Source organism: Leptonotus elevatus, chromosome 14 (assembly GCF_054856555.1).
Source record: "Leptonotus elevatus isolate MCC_2025b chromosome 14, RoL_Lele_1.0, whole genome shotgun sequence".
In the NCBI taxonomy this organism is placed as follows: Eukaryota; Metazoa; Chordata; class Actinopteri; order Syngnathiformes; family Syngnathidae; genus Leptonotus; species Leptonotus elevatus.
In genome coordinates this window covers 5,511,099-5,533,785 of record NC_141252.1, presented here as the reverse complement: position 1 = coordinate 5,533,785, position 22,687 = coordinate 5,511,099, and the positions used below count along the sequence as shown (strand labels likewise).

The following is a 22,687-nucleotide window of genomic DNA, read 5'->3' as shown; positions in this document are numbered from 1 at the left end:
AATTCAGAATTTTCAGCACGAGACAGATTCACAAGATGTGCTGTGAAAAATATCGACTGTCAAGGTGTCGGGCGGCACCGATGCCACGCGCGCAATCGTCTGCATTTCTGCTCGATTTTTGCCAACATTTCAAGCAGAAATTGCATTTTTTGGGCAAATTGAAATACTTGCTAGCAAACAAACACTTTTTAAGAGAAGCAGCGTGTCATGAATTACAACTTTATGAAAAATACCTTAATTTGAAATTTGCACACACAAAAAGTGCAACATTTGCGTTTTACATTTTGTTCATCATTCGCGTTGGCCAAATAAAGTTCCAAAATCACTTTCATTTGACGAATTGCTAAACGATCGAATCCACAATGTGAAAATCAATTCATTGTTTCAGTCCCAGGAGTACTCGATTACTTGTTCCAGTCCAAAAGTCTATATTATCCATTGTATGGAAAAATCCCAATATAGTGATTGGAAAGTACTCGATTAATCGTTTCAGCCCGAGAGTCGAACCTCGAGTCAGCGATACAATCTGTCGTATTGAGTTTTCTATGAAGCCTTTCAGCCTTCAAATCCCTTCGCGGGGATTCGGGAGTCGAGTAAACGGTTCGGGAGTCGTTTATCATGAATCGTTTACTCGAATCACTATGAAATGTTATTTATTTATTTATTTTTGTAAAAAACTCTTTTTAAAATTTAAAATTTCTGGCCTGTAACAAGCTTTGACCTTGAGAGGTCATCGGCGGAGAAAGCCTGCCCAAGCATCCTCAACATGCTAAGCTAAGCGTTGCTATGCTAGCAGATGACAATGAGTTCATACTTCCAAAATTCGTTTGGATTTTCCGCATGTTGAATTCCCCAAAAGTGGACTTTTTTTCTCATTTCCTGTTTGGTTTGCATTGAATCGACTTTTGGAGCTTCGAGAAAAGCCGCCAGCTGCTTTTAGCTCGGGAGGCGCGCAAGGCAGCACTTTTTCATCCTGTTGAGTTGTGCATATTTGTTGGCAATTTTCAATTTGAGCTCACCAACAGGTTCAAAATGCCTGTGGAAACTTTGGAATCGGTGCGCGTGCGTGTGAGATTTACAAGGTAGCCTCCTCCTGCACCCCCCACGTTGTGCTGACATTGGATGCAACCTGTAAGACGCCACCGGGGGAAATAAAATGAAAACACGCGCGCGCATGCATTGAGACGGTCGCGCGCGTACACGCACGAGGCGAGCGGCGTGTTTGCGGCACGCGGGCGGGAGAGAAAACACGCCGCCGCCGCCGGAGGGGGACGACAAGGCGGGGGGGTGGGTGCCGGTGTGTGTGGGGGGGGGGGGGGGGGACACGCCGATCCCCGACTGCCCACCGGCGTGTCGTCCGGTCGGAGGCTTCTTTTTTGCCGGCTTTTTGTGTTTTTATCTTCTTCTCTTGGCGATTCCGAGCGCGGGAGTAGCGGAGGCAGGCTTGGGATCGACGGAGGCTCTTGGCTTGGCGGGGTCCCCCCACCTCACCTCGCCTCGCTGAGTAGAAAGCTTGCGCGCGTGCACGCGCACGCCTGGACATGGCTTTGTCTCGCGCGGCCGCCGCCGTGACGCATTGGCGCTACTGCGGACGCCTGAGAGGAGAAGCTTGAGCAGACCCCCCCAACCCCCGCCCCCGCCCCCCAATTCCTTCCTTCCGTACCCCCCTACCTCCCCCCCCCCACCGGAACATGGCGCCCACCAAGGCCAGCATCCAGCACGAGCACGCGCGCACACAACGGTAACGCGAGCGGATGCGTGCGTGTGGCGGTGTGTGTGTGTGTGTGTTTGAACTCAACAGTGTGGCGTGCACGCGCCTGCTTGGTGAATGCGCGCGCGCGTGTCTGCATGAAGTTTTATGGCAGCGCGTGCACGTCAGCACGCTCGAACGTCATTCATTAGTGTTAATGAGCATGACGTGATTTCTGTTGATAATGATGATGATGATGATGATGCATTCATGTGTTCATCTGTCGATTGTTAGCTTCAGATTGTTGGCAACTGACGTTGAAAGTTCATAAGTTAAAAAGATAAAGTTGTTACTTGTTGCTCACATGATGATGATGATGAGGATGATGATGATGATGATGATGATGATGATGATGATGATGAGACGGCCTGCCGCTTAATAAAATCAAAGTGATCCCGATCCAATCACCTGATTGGAAATCTGCCAATCACCCGATTTTCAGCTGATCGATATCAGCTGCAAAAGATCACGTTTTCCGATTTTTTAAAAATAATATTTAATTTGGGTTATGTTGTAATGTTATGCATCATATTGTATAATATAACAATGAATACGTGTTACTGCTTTTTTTTAAATATTTAACACACAAATGACATAGAATTGACTTACTGTACTTAATGATTTTTATTATTATGTATTTAATGTATTATTTATGGCATTATTGTCGTCATATTCATGTATTTATTTAATTCACATTGAACACAAACTCGAGCCTAAAAAGTTGACACGTTTTGTGTTTGTGTTTGATTGACTGCGTGTGTGCGTGCGCATGCGTGTGATTGTTAACGTGTTGCGTGTTGAAATATGACGAGGATTCCGGAGGCGTGTTTGGCAACATATGTTTTTGTGCGTGTTTGTTTTCTGGTCGGTGACACACGTTTGCCACGCGTGCTTACTTTGCGCGCCGTCACGCTTTTGGGCGGCCGAGTGCTCACCCGCTGTTCGAACCTCGGCCAAAAGATTTCCAGGATGTCCTCTGAAAAAAATAGCAACATGGTTGGAGGTTGCGGACGATGTTCAAGCGAGCATCAGCCAAAAATCGGCATCACATTGAAAGGGAAAAAAAAGAATAATGATTTGGGAAAGCATATCGCTAAGTTTAAAAAAGCCTTTTTTGGCCCTGGCTGATCTCTTATACTCTGCTGCCACCCGCTGGCCGTTGCTTAATAAAGCGTCCTGTGTGTGTGTGTGTGTGGGGGGGGGGGGGGTCTTTCTGCAAAATAACATTTGACACGATTATTTGATGAAATGATGCATTTGTCATATTGTTTGCTAGCGACAACCCGACGCGTGCGTAATCGTTTCATGAGTCGCACGTTGGTGCGTGCGTGCGTATCTGATGACGTGTCGGCATGTTTTTCTTTGTCAAAGAAAAAGCACCCATAGTGTTGTTGTTGTTTCTCAAAAAGCATTTCCCGGCATGCGCTCAGCTGAGATTTGATCATCTTATCATCAAACCGCCGGCTGCTGCGTGTGTGCGTGTGTGTGTGCTTAAAAACATCAGGTTGAGAAGAGACGCAAGCAAATCATTTGAAGAGCGTACAATCTGGAGACTAAAAGAAATACAGGAAAATCACAGTATTGATACCTGGTATCGGCAGAACTTTTTCGTTCGTGCCTGTCCACACTTTGATGCCGTCACGGTTGTCCATAAAAGAATATTTTTGTATTTAAAAAAAATGATAAGCCGCGTTTTTCCATGAACCAGCAACCGATCCTCACAGTAGACGAACGACAGCTACGCGATTTTGTCGAGTTTTTTTCTCACATTTTCCACTTCATAAAGTCGCAAATTATGAAGTGGCAAATTTGAACGTTTTTCCTCGCAATATTGCCCCGCCCTTTTCAAAAAAAGTCTATATTTAAACGGCCCGTTTTGAATATGGGGTGAAAATGTTTTTTGTTTTATTTTTACCGACAAACAAACGGTGTCGAGATGGTGGATGTCTTCCAGCTGTCTTTTGTCTCTTTTGACTTTTGACAAGTCGGTTGACTTTTGGCGGAATTCGCGTCACGACGCCATCTTCTCGCTGGCGTTTTCTTCCCGTCGTGAGCCGCCAGCCCAACCGCGACCACGGGGGGGGGGGGGGATGTTGGGGGGATTCTATCCATCATCAAAATGGCCGCCGCAGCTTCATCTGCGCTTGTCGGTAATTCATCTTTTAATTTCTGCCGTCGTCATTCATCCGTCTTCTTCACCGGCGGCGTCCAATCCCACGCTCCATCTGCTGCTTCCCATCCTCCGCTTTTGTCTGCGACGCGACGCCAGGATCCGTTTCTGGAGGCGTTTCAGGCCCGATAGGCATCTGGAGGAGAGCAGATCCATTTCCAGGTAGCGAGCCGGCGAGGACCGCGGGAAGATGAGTGACATCATCCGAACCTTTCCTGGCGTCGCTTCTTTTTCACAACCTGCAGCAATTCTGTCACCGCAAAAACAATTTCTTTAGCGCAGCTTTTATTTGCAGAACTTTTGCTTTCTCCCGCTTTGAACTCGTCTTTTTCTGCGCTTGCTCCTCCACCGACGACGTCGTGCGCAATCGGGACGGCAATCGGGTCAGATCGACAAAATCCATTCCATTCACGATTTAGCTTTTGGAAGCAACATAGATGGCTATCGACATGCTTGCGTGGACGCCGCGGATACTTCAAGTCAGGAAAATCTGCCGTTGAATAATTTGCTCCTTAGCAGAATTTCTGCTTCGACACTTCAACAAATCATCATTTGCGTAATTTATCCCCAAAAGTACTCGAGACGTCGATACTTTGATGGCGAGTACTCGGACTGAGAACTCGTAAACTGGCATCAGTCGCAAAAATGGTGCTACACAACATCACCACAAAAGTGTTTCTTTTTGTGTGTATTTACTGCGTGCGTGCGTGCGTGCGTGCGTGCGTGCGTGCGTGCGTGCGTGCGCATCTGAGGTGTGGCGTAATTGAAGAGTGTTTTCAAGGACAGGTAGATATTAGTGGCACCGAGGCTGCACCGTCAGCAGCTCTCACGCCATTGCACACTTTGGCTGACAGAAGTGCGCGCACACACATGCACACGCGCACGCGCACACGCACACGCACGCTGTAAATACACACAAAAAGAAACACTTTTGTGGTGATGTTGTTTAGCACCATTTTTGACTTGAAGTATCGGCGGCGTCCACGCGAGCATGTCGATAGCCATCTATATTGTTCATCATTGTTGGATGTCATCGCAATGCAGTCCGCACACACACGCGGTCTAAAACGCGCGTGTGACCTTCTTGCAAAGCCGCGTTTTGCGTCCTGCTTGCGAATCCCAAAAAGTCTTCAAGTCTTGTGACATTTGAACTCCGCAAGCCTCCAAACGACGGACGTGACTCTCGTGGCATTCAGCGCAAAACGACAAACGCGCACAAAAGTCAACTTTGCAAAGGTTAAGACTAAAATAAGTTGAGGAAATGTTTGAGCACTTTTGAACGAATTAGCCCAGTTAGCGATTGTTAGCTTAGCCTGCATATTGTTTGCACAAATGTGTGCACGAAATATCGGCGAGTGAAACGCCCGCGAAATTTCTCGCCGCCGTCGGTTGAACGCCAGCCGAACTTCAATTCGGAAGCAATGAAACGGCGGCGCCTTTAGCGTAGCCTAGCCTCTTAGCCTGCTGTTAGCGCACATGAAATTGAATCGGTTATTTGAAAAGGGACACGTTAATCATGTTTTAATTTTCACGGGAAGTCCGGCAACGTCCGACCAGCCCGAACCGACCGCAAAATCGGTTGACGATAAGAATACAATCGCTTTACAAACACGTCTTTCCTGCTCAGGCGACGGCGGCGACGCAATGAGAGCAAATGTCAGTGAGAACCTGAGAGAGGTATGTTTTTATTTCTTTTTCATTTTTTGCATCCATCGAACGCGAGCTCAGGTCGGATGCTTGCAGTCCAGACAAATTGCATGGCGCAGCATTTAGCCTAGCCTGCTGGCTAGGACGGACGGCGACATATGACCTCGAGTCACAGTGAGCTCTGCGTTGGCGTTGGGGCGGCCATCTTATGTTGCCAGCGTCACGGCGGAACAAATTGAAAGCCAAGCGTGCATCACTCATGCCGAGGCTTCTCTGTACCTTTGCGAACCTTGACCTTGCTTATCAAGCAAACTTCATTCAGTCATTGAGAAAAGATTGTGATTTCCATGACCACATTTTTTGGGACATCCATATTTTTTAAGCTTCCGATGACTTTTTGTGTCTGTCTCGTCGGTGTTAAGGTTAGAAAAAGTCACTTCAAGAATTGGCTCCTTTTCATGTCATTCATAAATCAAACTGGGAAAAAAACCCTCCAGAATTATTTTTTCTTTTTCAATCAGTCAATGTGATTCTGGTAAAAGTTGAGGGCCGCTAGAAAATTGATGGCGGGCCGCGCATGGCCCCCGATCCGGGTTTGAACACCACCACTCTTTTCATTCTATGCCACACATGAAGTGGCTTGGGAAATAAGACACATTTTCATTCTTCTGTCCTTGCGTCTTCTGTACACACGCAAGCATGGGTCCTGCGCGCGCGCGTGTGCGTGTTGGGAATTGGAGTGTGTGAGTTTGGCGTCAGCGTCGTGGCGTCAAGGTGACGTCAGCGTGACGTCAGCAGCTCCTTCGCCGCATTCATGAGAATGATAGCGGCTTTAAAAGCAAGCCTGAAGTCGGTTCCACATGCTGACCAAACTCATTAACACGCACGCACACACGCACACCTCTTCATCCTCTTCATCGTCTGCATCCTCTTCATCCTCCCTGTCCATGTCCTCGTACTCTTCCAAAGTCAATGCAGCTCTGCTTACCTTGCAGCTTCCTCTTTGGTGTCATCCGGTCATGGCTTGAAAGTGGCTTTGAATCTTCACCCAGCTTGAGGCTTCGGCTCACGGGCGGGGAAACATGACGATGTTGTAAACGTGCGCATCACAGTTGTTATTTTTTTCAACTTTAACTTTAGTATATGTAGGCGGGGTTTCAGATGGCAGGACCGCCCCCTTGACACGGGATCATTTCAACCCTCCGAAATGCAAAAGTGAGGAAATGAAAAAAATACAAAACAACGGTTGTGCATTCATAATCACGTTTGTTGGTTTTGGCTTGCGGCGGATAGGATGTATATGCGCGCGCGCACGCACGCACACACTTTTTTCATTCCCTTTCAGTTACATCTGTCACTCTCTTTCTCCTTGCCATTCTTTTTTCCTTCCTTCAGGGCTTTTATGTGTATGTGGGCCAATGGGAGACGCGCCAGCGCGCGCACACATGCACACACACACACGCGTGCACACAGTCCCCCCCCCCCCCATCCTCCCAGCGTGCTAAATTAAATGTAGCACTATATGTTGCCAGCACCCACATGACAAATGACGTGTGGTAATCGTCTTAGCACTGATAGCGGCCCTCGCCTCCAGTAACACGCACGCACGCGCGCACAAACACGCACACATGCTTTCATCTGTGTGTGCGCATGTGTCTGTTTGTACACATTTATGTGTGTGTGTGCGCGCGCGCACATATGAGTGATGTTTGTGAGTATCATGTCTATTTACATGCCATTTCTGCTTTCTACGCACACGCGCGTGTGTGCGTGTGCGCGTGTGTGTGTAGCCAGAGCGGTGGCGGAGAGCAAAAAAAATGAAATTAAAAAAAGAAAGTATCTTTTCTAGTGGCAGATAAGAGCCGGTGCAAGTTTGCTGGCTGTTTATTTCCATTTTAATAACGTTCATCCTTCATACGCGCTGTCAAGATGGCCGCCGCTCGGCAGCTGGCTAGCTAGCGGGCGAGCTAACATGCGCCACGCGTTGGCCTTCCCGCCAGAAGTTGTCAAATGTTTCAGCTCTTCTTATGAATGGGCGAGGACCGATACCAGTTCTCAGTATCGGCTGAATACCCTGGACCTATTTCGTGGTATGGAAAGGCGCGAGTGGCGGCCGATACCAACATTGGCCGCCCTCTCGTGGCCATTTTACGATCAGGAAGAAGAAAGGTTATATAAGCACATATTTTGATTGGGCCCGCATAATTACGTTCAGTATTTATTGTGTGACCTTTAGAAAGATAGCAAATGTTTTTGAATTAATGGAGAGAGAAAAAATCGGAAACTGTTGTTCATTTCATGCAATTCCAAAAAAAAACGCTATCATGGGATATACAGGTCGTTCTTTCGAATGATCCCACTTGTCCTGAGACATCAAAGCTAACGTGCTAGCAATGTTAGCCATTGTGCTTTCTGTTTGGACGTTGAAGTTTCCCATTTTTGCGGTCTATTTGAATGTAGCGTGCCAGCTAGTATGCTCGCCCGCTCAAATACTTCAAAGCTAGCATGTGGCTTCCTGGTTGAGTGTCTGAATGTTTGTAATTGTTTGGAATGCAGCAGCACTCAGTCAAAGTTTGAAATTGTTTGTGTGGACGAAGCTTTACTTCCATTTGGGCATCTGAAAAGTCCCTTTTTTGGGCTTTCATGAATGCAGCATGACTTTGGATTAGGAGCTAGCATACTGGCTAGGAATAACTGCTCATGTATGCAATTGCGCCGGCAATGCTAACGTTAGCCCTTGCGCTTCCTGTTGGGAGGTCTGGAATTTCCCAGTTTTGCCGATTTCATGGATATGGCATCATTTTGGCATGTCAGATAGCATGCTAACGTTAGCCATTTCACTTCCTGTTTGTAGGACTGCAAATTCCCAAATGTCCCTTTTTCTTGAGCGAGATGCTAGCATGCTTAGCCGCCGCCACCGCTAGCATGTACAAAAGTTTATTGTTGGGGGTCTGCGATGCAAAATCGACCCCCCCGAGTCGGCCAGTTGTTACCACGGCAACTGCTGCTGCCGCTTTAGCGGTACCTTATAAAGTGACCAATGTCAAATGGTGTCACGCAGCGCGACGGGAACTCCTCGGAGAGACGGATGATTGCGCTTTTTCTTCCTGCTGCCGACAAAACGTGTCTCTGGGGACACTTTAGGGGGACGCGCACTCTCACACTGCGCACACGCACACACATTATTCTAGCTTCGCTGTCATACCGTGCGGGGACCCCCGAGTGGAGGATTTCCCATGCTGTCATGGGAAATGCGTTTGTTGTGTGTGCGTGTGCACGCCTGCAGATGTGTTGCCTTGAGATACAAATTGAATTCCATTGTTGAGAAATTTAAATACTAAATATTATTAATCAAAACAATTTAGAAGATGGATGAGTTCAGAAAGTCCGTTTCAAAACAGCTGCTTTAAAGCTAAGCGATGCTAACTATTAGCATGTGAATGGCGTCGTACGTTAGCATTAAACTGAGCATCAGACTTTAGGTCGACTGATGAGATTTGTGAGTTGATTAATGGCGACAGTCCCGCTTTCGGCCTTGTGTCACGAGTCCCCGTTTTTTGCTCAGGTCCTGTCCCGGCGTCCTGCTTTTGGCCAATGTCTCTCATGCGGTTGTCTGAGTGATCCTTTATGACAGAGAAATGAAAATGAATTGAAGCGTAAAGTTGGATTTCATCAGATTTGTCATGTTTCGTTGTAATTTCACACTGCCGGGAGTTCGTTGATAAGAGATACAATGCTGCCATCTGCTGGCTATATTTAGTAGCACAACCGCCCATTGAGAAACAAACAAACATAGTAAACGTCAATGAAGGTTTTTGGCGGCATTTATTTGGATTTTTGTTTTTGTCATTAAAGGTTTTTGGCGGCGAAAGAGTTCATTTGGCAAATCCGGTAAAGCAACACTTTCGATTCTCAGTCGACGTCAGCTGGGCGCGGCTGAAAACAATTGCAAGTCTTTTTTAATTGAACAATTGAACTCAAAATGCCGCTGTATGTAAATATGACAAATATTCATTTTGGGTCACAAACTGTTGACCTGAAGTCGCTCGTCGTGCTTTTGTTTCGTTGACGAGACTTTTTGAAAGCGATTTTCCTTCAACGTCAAACTGTACAACATTCAAATACTTCTGCTTGTTTTCACAACTTTAACGAGTGTGTGCGCGCCAAACGCGACGCCGTCGGCGACCTCCACGTGACCTCTGCCGCTTCGTCCTTTTGCCGTCTAATTGGGTGCCTGTTTAGAAAAGGCGAAGGTGTTAAATGGCTGGAATTCCCAGAATGCTTCTTTACTCAAAGGACCCACAGCCGCTAATCGCTAATTGCTAGCTATTAAAAGCAAGCAAGGTGCTTCAACTTGTAGACGTGCGTGCGTGCGTGCGTGCGTGCGTGTTCGAAGGGAGGTCCATCAAAGTGTGTGTGCGGGGGGAAGGTCACGTGACCGTCCGTGCGTGTTTCGAGAAAAGCAACATGTGCTGTTAGCTTGGCATCAATAGCACGGTTAGCATCGTTAGCATGTTCGGTTGACGTGACTCGGGGAACATTTTCGGCGATTGGTTCTGAATGACGAGTCGCTCGAGACTGACTTCACATAATGACCAAAAAAGGTTCTTTTGATTTAAAATCCAAAATAAACATCACTGTTGAAAATGTGCTTCCGATGAAATATTGACAACATTTGAGGTGAAGCATTTGTGAACTAAAAGTAACTAAGTAATCAGTTCAGTAAAAGTCCATGTTTGGCGTCGCATCGGAGCGGGTGCCATCACTGTTTGTTGATTAACGTGAGAGCGCGCGCCACGCACGCGCAATATTTGATCAAAAGTGTTGATTTGCATTTCCGGGCTGTGCCGTGCGGACGCCACATTTTTAGCGTAATGATGACGCCATTTTGTGTTCCTGCGCGAAGCTTTTGTCAAAAAGATTTCACTTTTGATGAATGAATGAATCTTTTACTTTTGTTTGTACACTGGCAAACATACAGAACGAAACAAAAATCACAGCATGAATAAAGTTGGATTTTTTTGAAGGGAAAGAAAATCATGATTTTTTTTTTTATTATTATTATGAGAATGCATTCATTTTGTCCGAACGAAAATGAGTAATTCATGAGAATATTCCTATTTGTTGTCATCTTTTCAAGAGCAGACCACAAAGTTACACATTTTCATCCCCACAAAATGCATATTTGCAAAACGATTTTTGTTTTCTTGGGGCTTAAAAGAAAATCGGGTTCTTGTTGGGCTTTTTTTTCAAACAGCGAGTTTCGTTGCGACGCAGGCCACTTTTGCCCTTTGACGGCGCGCGGGCCTCGTCCGGAGCGCCTTCTTCACGCCATCTTCAAGTTGTGCGTCGTCGTTACCTCCAGCACGGGTTCGCCGTCCGGCGTGATCACGAAACTCCGCGGAAACGCAAAATAGTGCGGGTGGCGCAAATATGCCTTTCGAACGACCGTGCGGCCATTTTGAAAGCACTTCGACGTCGATATCAACTTTAATGGCGACATCCGACTTTTTGGGTGACATCGCGAGCGCGAGAACGGAACCTAACACAACGCGAGGACTCCCTGAAATGACAAAATACATTATTTGGTATTTAAAAGACAGCAGTTTTTTTTCTGTCTAACTAAAAGTTGCATTTTTTAAATTTGAAAGTCATCCTTTTACCGAGAAGACATTTCTTTTCTATTTTCATCCCTTTTCATGAAAATATTTGACTTGACACGTTTTTTTTTTACTCGTCAGTTCGATCTTATTAAGTTCAAACAATTTTTGCTGGAAACAAAATCCGATTTAGTTTCTTCTTGTTATGATTTTTGTTTTTATAAAATTGTGGGATCATGTGGAATGACGCGCACGTTGGTGTGCGCGCGTGTGCGTGTGCGCTCGGGAGTTGGCGTGTGCGCTCGCCGCACGAACTTTGAAGCATCTCTGCTGGCGTTTCTCGTCCGACTTTTGGCATTTTTACCGGCTGGATGCAAACCAGCACGTTACCTCCGCCAGGGAACAGGAATGTGTTGAGTTTAGCGTCCATGCTGACTCGTCGCTTCTCATGGTACGAACTGCGCGCAACTTGTTCATCCCTCCATTTCATTCACTCACTCCTGGGCCTCCGCTAATAAGTCAAGAGTACACGCACACACAAATAGTTTGGCCAACGGCAGGGTAACAAGATGGTGTCCATATGTCACGTGACCAGCGTGTACCGTAACCCTTTCTTGCCTTTCTTTTCTTTTTCTTTCTCTCTTTCTTTCGGTCCTTGTTGCCACGCCTCCTCTCCCGGCCTCTTCCCCTTTTCTCACCCTTGTTGACTTGCCTCCTCCTCCTCCTTCCTTCCATTCTCGATCTCGCTTTCTGTCTCCCAGTTCCGCCATCGCTCCTCCCTGTTTCCTCGCCCTTTGTCTCGGTGTCCTCCTTTTATTCCTTGGCATTGTCTTTCTCCCGCCTTGCTTCCTCCCGTCCCACCTCTTGTGGCCTTGTTCGACTTGTGTAGCGCCCCCCACTGGAGAAAAGGCGCCCATCCGCCGCTGTCTCCTTGAGTGAAGTGGACCAGCTCAAGTCTGCTTGCGATGGTGAAAATGGTCTTTGGTTCCGTGAAATGTGTGTGCGTATGCGCGCCACTTGTGCAGCGGACATCTTGCGTGTCGGCGTCTCTGACAGGTGTAATTGCGAGGGCGTCATCTGTTCTTGTTTGCACAATACATTTGTGGCCGCCGCCGCCTCTCTCGCTCTCTCGAGGCCGCCGTCGTCCTAATCTGGCCGCCATCATGGCGCCGTCCGTCCGACAAATCCCCCGTTATTTCAACAGATGCTCGGGAATCCATTGTGCTGATAAGTTGCGTCTAGTTAGCATTTAGATTACCCGCAAAAATGGAACAATTTACTACTCTCCCTCCCAGCATAAACCCCCTTTCCCGCCATCATTTTCTCCTTCGACATTCCGCCCGCCTCCCTCCCTCGCCTTGGGGTCCACCCCCCCCCCCCCTTCAAGTGTGTGTCACGCTTTGTGCTCTGCTGCTTTGCTAGCAATTACACTGACGACTCTGTTAGCAGGCAAGCGAGGGTGGGGGGAGGAGCCAAAAGCAAACGGTGGGAAAGTACGCCTTAGCATGGCGCTAACTGAACACCGCTAATTCTCCAGTTTGGCAAATGAGGAAGCATTCATCAGCCCGATACCTTAACTCGTTTTTTTTTAAATGCTAAAGCATACAGAAGGCTTTGATGCACCCTCTCAACTGAAGAGAGCGCTTAAAACAACGGCAGTTATTACAAAAAACGGCCAGCAGGTGGCAAGAGAGTATAAGAGATCAACCAGGGTCATGTTGAAAAAAAGGCTAATTTACTCACAATTCTAAATAGATGAGTGAATAATTGATGAAACTTAGCTATATGCTAATGCCAATCGCTGCAAAACGTTTTGAGAGCAATACAACACAAAATCAGTCACAATCCAGTAAAACAGCCAGGAGCGAAAGGGGGTTGCTTCAGTGAAAATGGCTGCCAGTCAATGAGTTAATTGCTAACATATCATGAAAAATCACATTGGCGTGCTAACAGTTAGCTTCGCTAGTTGCAATTCTAGAAGCAAAAATATTTAACAACAACGACAAGCTCGTTCAGCCTGTTTTTAACTTCAGGTGCTTTATTTTCATTTGTCTTCTTTTGTGATAATAATAATCCAATTAGGATTTCAGTTAACGCTCACATTGTCGTCACTTTTTGATGATGTCATACAGCCGCACTGGGCTCCACGGTTCGTCGAAGGATTTAGTGCACGCACGCACGCACGCACACTTTTGGTGCCAAGCTTGAAAAAATGTCTTCCTGGCATCACGTGAGTAAAATTCACAAGGGTTCTGTGTGTGTGCGTATTATAGCATGTATAATAAATATGCCGTTTTATGTGATAACGTTTGAAGGAAAGCAAAACATGTTATGAAACTTTGAAGTATCGTCATTTCATGTTTTGCATTCTCTTTGTGATATTCCACGTCAATATTTGACAATAATTCTTTGAGATTTTTATTTTTACTTGATATTCCACTTTACGGGAAGTACGGGAATATCAATTCATTGAGATTTTGAAGTCATTTCTTCTTCATTTGCGTTTCAAATATATTTCATATATTATATATATATATATATATATATATATATATATATATATATATATATATATATATATATATATATATATATATATATTTCAAATATATATAAATAAATATATTTATTTATTTTCAAGTAGTCATAACTCATAAGAATAGTCGAGAAAAAATTCGAACATAGATATTGAATTTTTGACCCTGACAAAATATGTTTTCAGTGATAAAACGATCGACTAACTATGTCACTTTTACAAGAACAAAATTCATAACATGAACATTTTGTTAGATGAAAAAAAGTCATTTTATAGCAGTTATTTTGTCAAAATGAACTCATGAGATTATTCTTTTTTTTTTTTTCAAGAAAAAAAGTCCATCTTTTAGAGAACAGAAAAAAAAAATTCATGCCGCCAACAAAATCCCTATAAAATAGTTTTTTTTAATCGATAAAAGAATTGATCTTGACAAACTGGTTTTGCTTGAAACAAAATCAGATATTATTCTTGTTTTATGATTTTTTTTTTTGGGCAAAACACATATTTGGTGTTTAGAAAATATATATTTTTTCCTTCTGAGCAAATAACGGAACATTTTTTTGTATTATGCTGAAATAAAACACAGTAAAAATGTCTTTGGTGCAGTTTCTATGGACATTGTGCGAATGGTTACCATGGCAACAGTCCACGGCGAGCGACGTTGCCGTTGACGCGACGGGCGTTTGAGCTTTTTTGTTGTTGTTGTTGTCCCGCCGTGTGAAAGATCTCGACGGAACAAGCGAGCGCGACCTTTCGTGTCAGCTGATGGCTGTCTGGCTAATTTGCAGCGCGCCACACATTCACGCCTCCTCTTCCTCCTCCTCGTCTTCCGCGCCACCGCCGCCGCCACCGCCGCTTTTATCCTTCCCGCTTCCTGTCCCTTTGCGCCACCACGCTCGCAATCCTTCACACCGGCACAGCAGGAAATGAAAGAAGCCCTGAGCCAGCGGCGACACGTTTTGATTTGTGGGAGGCGCTATCGCTAATGAAAATCACCGAAGACACTTGTTGACCACACAACAGCGCAATAACACAACGCGCTGGCTTCGCTGGCTTCGTGTTCCGGCGCCGATGCGCAAGCGCCACATAAAAAAATAGAGGGCATCACTTTGCAAATGTGTTCATTTTGCAGCGGCTGAAACCGTCTGAAAGGCATTTGGGCCACCAAATGCGAAATTGTGGCCGAAGAATTCGTCATTGTAAATACAAAACATTACATGGTGGCCATTTTGTTGCATGAAATACAAAATGGGGACCAAAGATCAAATTGTGACTTTAAATACAAAGTTGCGACAACAAAAAAAAGGATCTTCGATACCACAGTTTTGTTATTTTTCAGACTGATACCAGTACGGATACTGTAGTCAACTCAACACTGATACTTTTGGACACCCCCCAAAAAACAAGGACCGATCATTTGAAAGAAAGACAAAATTAGCATGAAATGAATGGCAATTTTTCCAATTTTGAGTATCGGCCCGATGCTGATACCCGATATTGGTCCTCGCCCATCCCATTCTTCGATATTGAGCATCCATCCATTTTTTGAACCGCTTGTCATTTTCATGAATATTTTTTGTTTTCACATTCGTGAGAATAATGCGGTAGGAAAGCGCGTTTTGGTGGCTCGCGTTTTCCTCCCTGATCTCGTCTCTTCTCGACTCGCCACTTGATCTCATCGTCTTCATCTTCATCTTCATCCTCTTCTTGTTGCTCGTTACGTCTCCTGTGGTAACAAAGACCCCCTCCCTTCCCCCCGTAGCCCGTCCCACCCCTGCCACCTGTCCGTCTGCTTTCCCTTTTCAGCCTCAGACGCTATTTAGCCGGCTGCATTCAAGCAAGGTCACCGGCAATTTGTGTGTGCGTGCGTGCGTGCGTGCGTGCGCGCTTCCTCTCTCGTCTAGGCACTCAGCCAAAAGTCAATGTCTTCATCCGACACTCTTGACTCCTTTGTGTGTGTATGTGTGTGTATGTGTGTACAGTATGTATATATATATATATATATATATATATATATATCCACACACATTATATATTTGTTTTACTTCAACTCACCCTTCAATTGTTTCTTTGAATGCACTTTTGAAAAAAAATCAAGTCAGCGTTAATTTCCCAAACTGCATCTTATGAATGTTTGTCTCTTTGCAAGACACGTCATCAATATTTATGCCGATTGGCCACACTTTCTGTGTGTGTAGATGCCAAGGCGTGTGCGTGTGTGCGTGCGTGTTTGTGTGTGCATGTCAACATCAGCTTGTTTGTGTGTGCGCACATGAACTCATTTATGTCGACTTGTGGGATTGTGAATGTACGACGTCTACCGTTTACATTTCGTTTTTAATGTCGTTCTGGATGAAACGAGCGTTTTAGCATGCGTGCATAACACAATTCCACCACACGCACACACGCACACACACGGCGTCGTCGTGCTTAGATTAGCATTAGCGTGAGTTTGACACGCAGTGAGTTGGAGCCAAAAGTTTAGCCGTCGTGTTTTGTGAGCAAAACGAGGCTTTGGGGTGCTAATGAGCCGAGCAGCGAAATAGCACTTAGCGGTTAGCGCGGCGGTCGGCCCAAAGTCCGACGGGCTCGCCGGCAGCTCCTCCGCCGGCCGCTCGTAAGTCACGCGGGACGGCGAGTTATTTCGCCGCAAACGACCTTGCCGCTGGCAGCTGGAGTTTTGCTTTGTGTCTGTTTGAGTGTTTTACTTGTAATGAAATGCGCACGTTCACTAAAGGCGTGATTAGCATATATATTGTATTGACACATGCTTGCGATTTTTTTCCTGCTCTTTTCCTTTCATGTGCGACTGGTTTTTATCTGCGCCGCACGCCGCCCGCCGCAGCAGCAGTCGGCCATTATTTACACTCCACCTCAACAAGGAATTAGCGAGCGGCAAAAACAAGACATGTCCTCCATTTTGCTTTGACTTGCTGCGTCACTTGCTGATGATGTCATACAAACAATCTTTTTTCCTTTTTTCCTTCCTTTTTTTCTTCTTTGCTAACTTTAATTGTTTCTTTTTCTTTCTTTTTATCTTTCTTTTCTTTCTTTCCTTCCCTCCTTCTTTTCTTTCCTTTCTTCCTCCTTTTTCATCAGCATGCCAGTCCGCTGCTACGCGATGACACGGACAAGTGCGTGCTGCACTCTTGAGCTCCGCCTTCCCGGGTGTTTGCGTCCGTTGTGATTGGTCCGCAATCCGTTTGGACGGACAGAATGTTTGTCGTGGTCACGTGCCGCCGCAGCGGCGGTCAACGCAAGTCTCGATGATCGGTGGCGTCCGTGGCGACGGCGGAGGTTGCCAGACCTCCACTTTTCCCACGCACACGCACAGCCTGCGTCTCCACGGCGACGGAATGCCTTTTCCATCGAGCGTGTGTCTCCATGGGACCCAAAGGAAGCGAGGGGGTCGTTACGGCGTGGCGAGGCCGGATACGCGTGGCAGGTTTTGGCCGGATATGACGTCACACGTACGTTTGTACGGACGATAAAGTAGGGGACGACAAACGGAAATCTTTTGGGAATTCATGAAAGAAGCCAAAATGAATGCAATTTGATGGAAAACGGCAAAGGAACGCGACGGTACGGAAACTCAGACGACGTCATCGCACGGCGCCGTCGCTTCCTGGTCTTCTTCTTCTTTGAAATGACTGATGGATCACATCTCTTAATGGTGTATAGCGCCACCTACAGCGGCGGAGCGCATCAACAGCAACAGATGGAAACGGGCAGAAGTGGCATGTCAGCTTTTTCAGCCAATTGGCGTGAAGAAATGGAAACAATTGGATGGAAAGCCGACTCGCATCTTGTCTTGCTGAAGGACTCGGACGCGGTCACAATGGCACGGGATCGAACCCACAAGCTCTGGGTTGGTAGACAAGCGCTCTCGCATAGTTGAGCACAAACATGCCAGCATCTTTCTGGCGTCCATTAAATGGAAGAACTTCAAATATGCGAGCTTGTTGTCGTCACGAGCGTTCGAGAACGTTTCAATTGGTGCCGTGATCCGGATTCAACCCCGATCAGTTCTTGCTTATTCAAGTCAGCTGGCATTGGAAATGTGCGCGTGGTTTTTGGGTTTGTTTCTTCCTCCCGACGTGACGAATAACAGCCGAGTGGACAGCCGTTGATTGATGGGACAAACCGCAGGTCGGGACGCCGTCCGTCGAATGACGTCGCAACGGCGGCGGCGCGACGACGACGACGTCTCGAAACGTCAAATCTTTTCAAGTCTTCACACTTTTGATGACGTCACCTGAACATGTCATAACTCAAATGGATCGGGTTTGGTTCTGAAAAAGTCATCTTGTCCTCATTTCCTTCCTTGACCTCCTTTCGCATGTCATTCTTCTTTCTTTCTCTTGTCATTTTTCCTTCATTTTCTTCATGTGCTTCCTGCCCTCCTTATTTCCTCCCTCCATTTCTTTCTTTAACTTCTTTTTTTCTTCCTTCCTTCCTGATTTTTCCTTTTTCCTTCCTTCCTTTCTGAGTGAATGACTGAATGTCAAGTTACTTCAAAAAAGAAAACGGACTGCAAACGCTCCTTTTTCAAGATCACAGCACTGAAAACAATCAACTCAAACATCAACAAAGACATCAACGTCCTTTCTGCTCTTTTTCAAACAGCTTACTTTGCGTTTGAACTTCCAAATGACGAGTCGTCGTCAGGATGGTCACACTTTCGCACCACTTACCGAAACACGATTGATCTTTTATTTGCGTCCGTCCTCGTTTGCCGATTTCTTTCTTTCCTTCCGGTCGTGAAAGTGAAGGAGAATCTTCAAACCTCCGGTTCATCTTTTCCCTTCCTTCTGTTGCACGCTGGCTTGCCCCCTCCCCCACTCACTCTCTCTTTGCCCCTCCCCTCCCCTCTCCACCCGCCACCCCAACCCCTCCTCTCACCCCCCTGCACAAATCAGATATGACAGGAAATATTGTCCTTGTAATGGAGACTCAGGGCACTCTGCCTCAATGTGTGCAGCTAAATAGGCCTGATATACATCAAGACACACGCACACACACGCGCGCTCGCACACACGCATCATACGCACACGCGCACAAAGACGTGCACGCGCACAGTGAACTGAAGTGAATTATTGGTCTGCAGTGTGACGGTCATCCGGGCTTGTTGTCGTAGCACAAAGCTTCTATATCGTTGGCCGCTAATTGGACGCCGCTTGATTAAAAAAAAGTGCGTCATGTGATTGTGTATTTCTTATTAATGCGCGTGCGTGTGCGCGTGCGTGTTTGTACTCGCAGAGGTCATTGTGACACCGTTGGCCAGGGCGTTGCCGTCGTATTTATTAGTGAGCGTCAATATATCGTTTCATCAGATTGACCTCCAGGTTTTATTTTGAAAGTCGTACATGCTGGCAGGAAGTCTTTGTTTTGTCCCCCAAAATGGTTTCCTCTCACCTTTTTTTGCCGTCTTGTCATCGCGTTTCTATTTCAGGAAGTGGGCAGGCTGTTCCCGTCGTCCAATCAGAGGCGTCTGATTGGCCAAGGCGTGAAAGGCACCGTGACAAAAATCGCGCCAAAACGTCGCCGTCCGACACTTTTGAACTTTTTAGAATACGTACGAATGAAGGCTTATTTTGAATCTGCGTTGATTCGGCCCACCGACTTCAGATGTGTCCTTCCGCTACCTGGGAAGGGAAGTAAGTCGGGACGTAACGATAATATTGTGAAAACTGCCGCAATATATCGTCGTCGTCATGTCGCGATTTTGGGATCTTTATCATTATTTACAGTATTGGCACAATTTTCCCCAATACATTTTCAACGGGACTGACATTCAACAAGTCCCACTTTCCACGCCCACTTCCATACTTACGATTTCTCTCATGACCGCCTGTGTGATCCTGCCCAGTAACCAGGAGGTCGCAGGTTCGAACCCCACCTTTGACTGCACGTTGCAAATACATCCATAGGCATTATGCCAAGTGATATACATGATGATTATTATTATTATTATGTGTGCCAACTGACGACCATATCAAGAAATGCGTTCAAATTTCCCTGAAACGACGAAATGCGTTTGTTCAATATCAGATGACCCTTTTAAAAATAAACGCGCCATTTGGCATGATTTTGAAGAAGTCCGCGGTGAGAGCAACTACCGGCCACCTCAAACCCCGCTCGGACCTCATTTGAGTATTTCGGTAATTGACCTTTCAATTGACTTCACAAGCATCCGCATGCATTCAAACCTTCGCATTCAGCTCTTCCGCATTCCCGCGCCATTTCTTAGCAATCGGATGCATCAAATGTGTATTTTTATTAAATGATCGTCTACAATCTTTCAATATTTTCACTCATCATTATGATGATCATATCCACATTTTCCAGCTGCCATCTTTATTACTTAACTTACGTGATTGGTTTGATCAATATACCATCGATCCTGATGGATGTTTACTTGAAAGATGATTATTTAACTCGCATGAGAGTTCTTTATGATTTTTTTTGCATTTTTCTTATTCTTGATGATCTTCAACGTTGATCCTCATTGGCTCGGAAAATGGATTGGCGTCGATCACCGTGGACGTTGGCTGACTTCCTCTTCCTCTTCCTCTTCCTCTTCTTCTTCTTCTTCTGGCATTTACCAGCAGAAAATGTGTACGAGATAAACCCCGGTTACATTTTGGCGAGCTCGCCAGGAGGAATACGTGGACTTCTTCTTCTTCTTCTTCCTCTTGCTCCTCTTCCTCTCTAACCTTTGGCGCAGACATGAGGAGCGTTTGATTGACTCGATCTGGCAGCCGACACGCTCGCTCTCACGCTGCTCTCGAGACGCCGGGCGGGACGCCGCTAACATCAAACACACTGCCGGCGCTTTAAACACTTCTTCAGACGACCCCCCGCCCGTCCACCCTCCGACCCCCCCACTCCGCCATTTACTCTCCCTTCCTTACTCACCCTTAGCTCTCCCCCTCATGTTAGAAAGTGATCTCAAAGAAAGACTTTTTCAACATTGTCAAAAAGTTGGATTAGTGCCTTTGGTGTCATTGTGATGTCATCATGACATCATCACTCACACAACTTCCAAAAGATGTCATGACGCGTCTTCGCAACAACTTTCCGTTTCAGTAAAAGGCGACTTTATGGCATCATGTGACATGATTAAGATGCGTAACCTTAAGAGATCATGTGACGTCAGTCTGATATGATGACAACATGATGACGTCATGTGACTTGACTGAGACGTAACATGACATCATTATGACATGATTTGATAACTTTATTGGGACATCATGAAACATCATTCGACTTGACAGCGACGTCATCAGTAGCGTCTGATGCTTTCTGTATCTGCGTGCGTGCGTGCGTGCGTGCGTGCGTGCGTGCGTGCGTGCGTGCGTGCGTGCGTGCGTGCGTGCGTGCGTGCGTGCGTGCGTGCGTGCGTGCGTGCGTGCGTGCGTGCGTGCCGGCCGTTGTGAAGTCAATCTGGTGACAGCTCAAAAAGTCTGCGGTAAATGAGAGCATTAACTCATGTCAACATGCTCATAAACACGTCACATGCACATACGAGCGTAGACGTGTCGGCGTTCCGTTTGAAAGCAACAAAATGGTTTGCCGTCCGCACGACGTTGTGTGACGTCGCCGACAAATGGGAAGGCCAGGAAACATGTCACCTTTTTCGTGATTCCTTCCAATCGTGCGACGGCTGTGAGGAGTTGATGCAGTCATAAAGACTCCATCTTCTTCTTCTTCTTCTTCTAAATGACTTGTTTTTGTGTGTGTCCTCCACAGTGACCCCTACTGGGAGCGTCCGGCCAATGCGGGCAGCTGCTCGGCCGCCCGTCCTAAGACCCTTCACCTGGCTGGAGGACAGCAGCATACCTCGTCGCCATGGTAACTGCCTCACGCGATGTTGATCGCCATTGAAGCCGTCATTTCCTGTCTTTTGTTGGGTCTTTTTTCAAATGCTAGCTTTAGCTTAGCAATCGAGTTGTCTTTTGAGAATTACGGCTCGTCCCGTCGGGGCTCGTCACGGCTCAATTTACTGACACAACCCGCTGTTTTTTTGGGGGATGATTTGATCGGGAATGGAACCCTTTCCTTGAGATTTTTATAGGATTTGGCTAACCTGGTCCGACTTCTATTTCAAAGCAACCTGACGACTCCAAATTCATTTCCATTCTATGAGGCGGTGTGTATGAGCAGAATTTGTGCAAATATCAAAATGGGGAAAAAAATGTATCAAAATGACGACATGTGGTGTTCGCTGCCATGTTGGACACGTTTGTCCAATCCACGTCGTTGCTGTGACACGTTGCGTGCATTAACGTGGCACTGTTCATTTTGGACTTTCCTGGTGTAAAAAAATATACAAAATGCCGTACGGCGTTGTCAAGCATTGCCATCATTTCGATGGCGCTACTCACCAGCTCGGGTTTCTTTTTCTTACGTCAAGAACCCCAAAAATCTTTTCTCGCGCAAGTGACTGACGAATGCGCGCAACCCGTGCAATGTCCACAAACGTCTTCATGAGTTGAGGAAAATGCAAACTCCTTTAGTTCCACTTTATGGATGAGGGTTTTAGTGGAATCTAGTTTTAGTCCGCTGAAAAATGTGCTGACCAAATGATTTTTCTTTCCTTTTTGTTGGCGAAACGCAGATCCGCGTGCGCGTACTTTCCCATGACATTGCTCGCCGTTTCTCGTACATGAAGTGACGCAACGTTTTTTCTCTACAAAGCGACAACCAACTGTGAAATAAAAAGTCACCTTTTGACATCGCTGACCGCCAGCAAGTTCCAAGCGACAAAACACAAGCGCCGTCACTGCGCGTGTGTGCGCGCGTGTTGCGTAAACGTTCTGTCGGATGTCGCCTCCATTATCCGCCCGCCGCTTCTTTTCTTCTCGCTTGCTGAGCTTTTTGTCACCGACAAAAAGGGATTTTGAATATCGTAGTGCGCGTGCGTATGAGTGCGAGTGAGAGACGGTGTGTGCGTGCGTTGTGTGTGTGTGTGCGCGTGCGTG

General features: G+C 46.3%; 1 protein-coding gene across 7 annotated transcripts in view; it reads left to right on the top strand.

The window, feature by feature from the left end:
• The window catches only part of npas3 (neuronal PAS domain protein 3), an 84,154-nt gene that overhangs the window by 5,654 nt on the left and 55,813 nt on the right, over positions 1-22,687 (top strand). For 5 of the 7 annotated variants that reach the window (XM_086095026.1, XM_086095028.1, XM_086095031.1 and 2 more), the window contains one exon: positions 21,456-21,557. In XM_086095026.1, the coding sequence (XP_085951152.1) occupies positions 21,456-21,557 (102 nt within the window). Of the gene's footprint in view, positions 1-1,326; positions 1,742-4,019; positions 4,083-21,455; positions 21,558-22,687 lie in introns of those variants that run through there. The other 2 variants (XM_086095027.1, XM_086095029.1) reach the window with 2 other exon arrangements.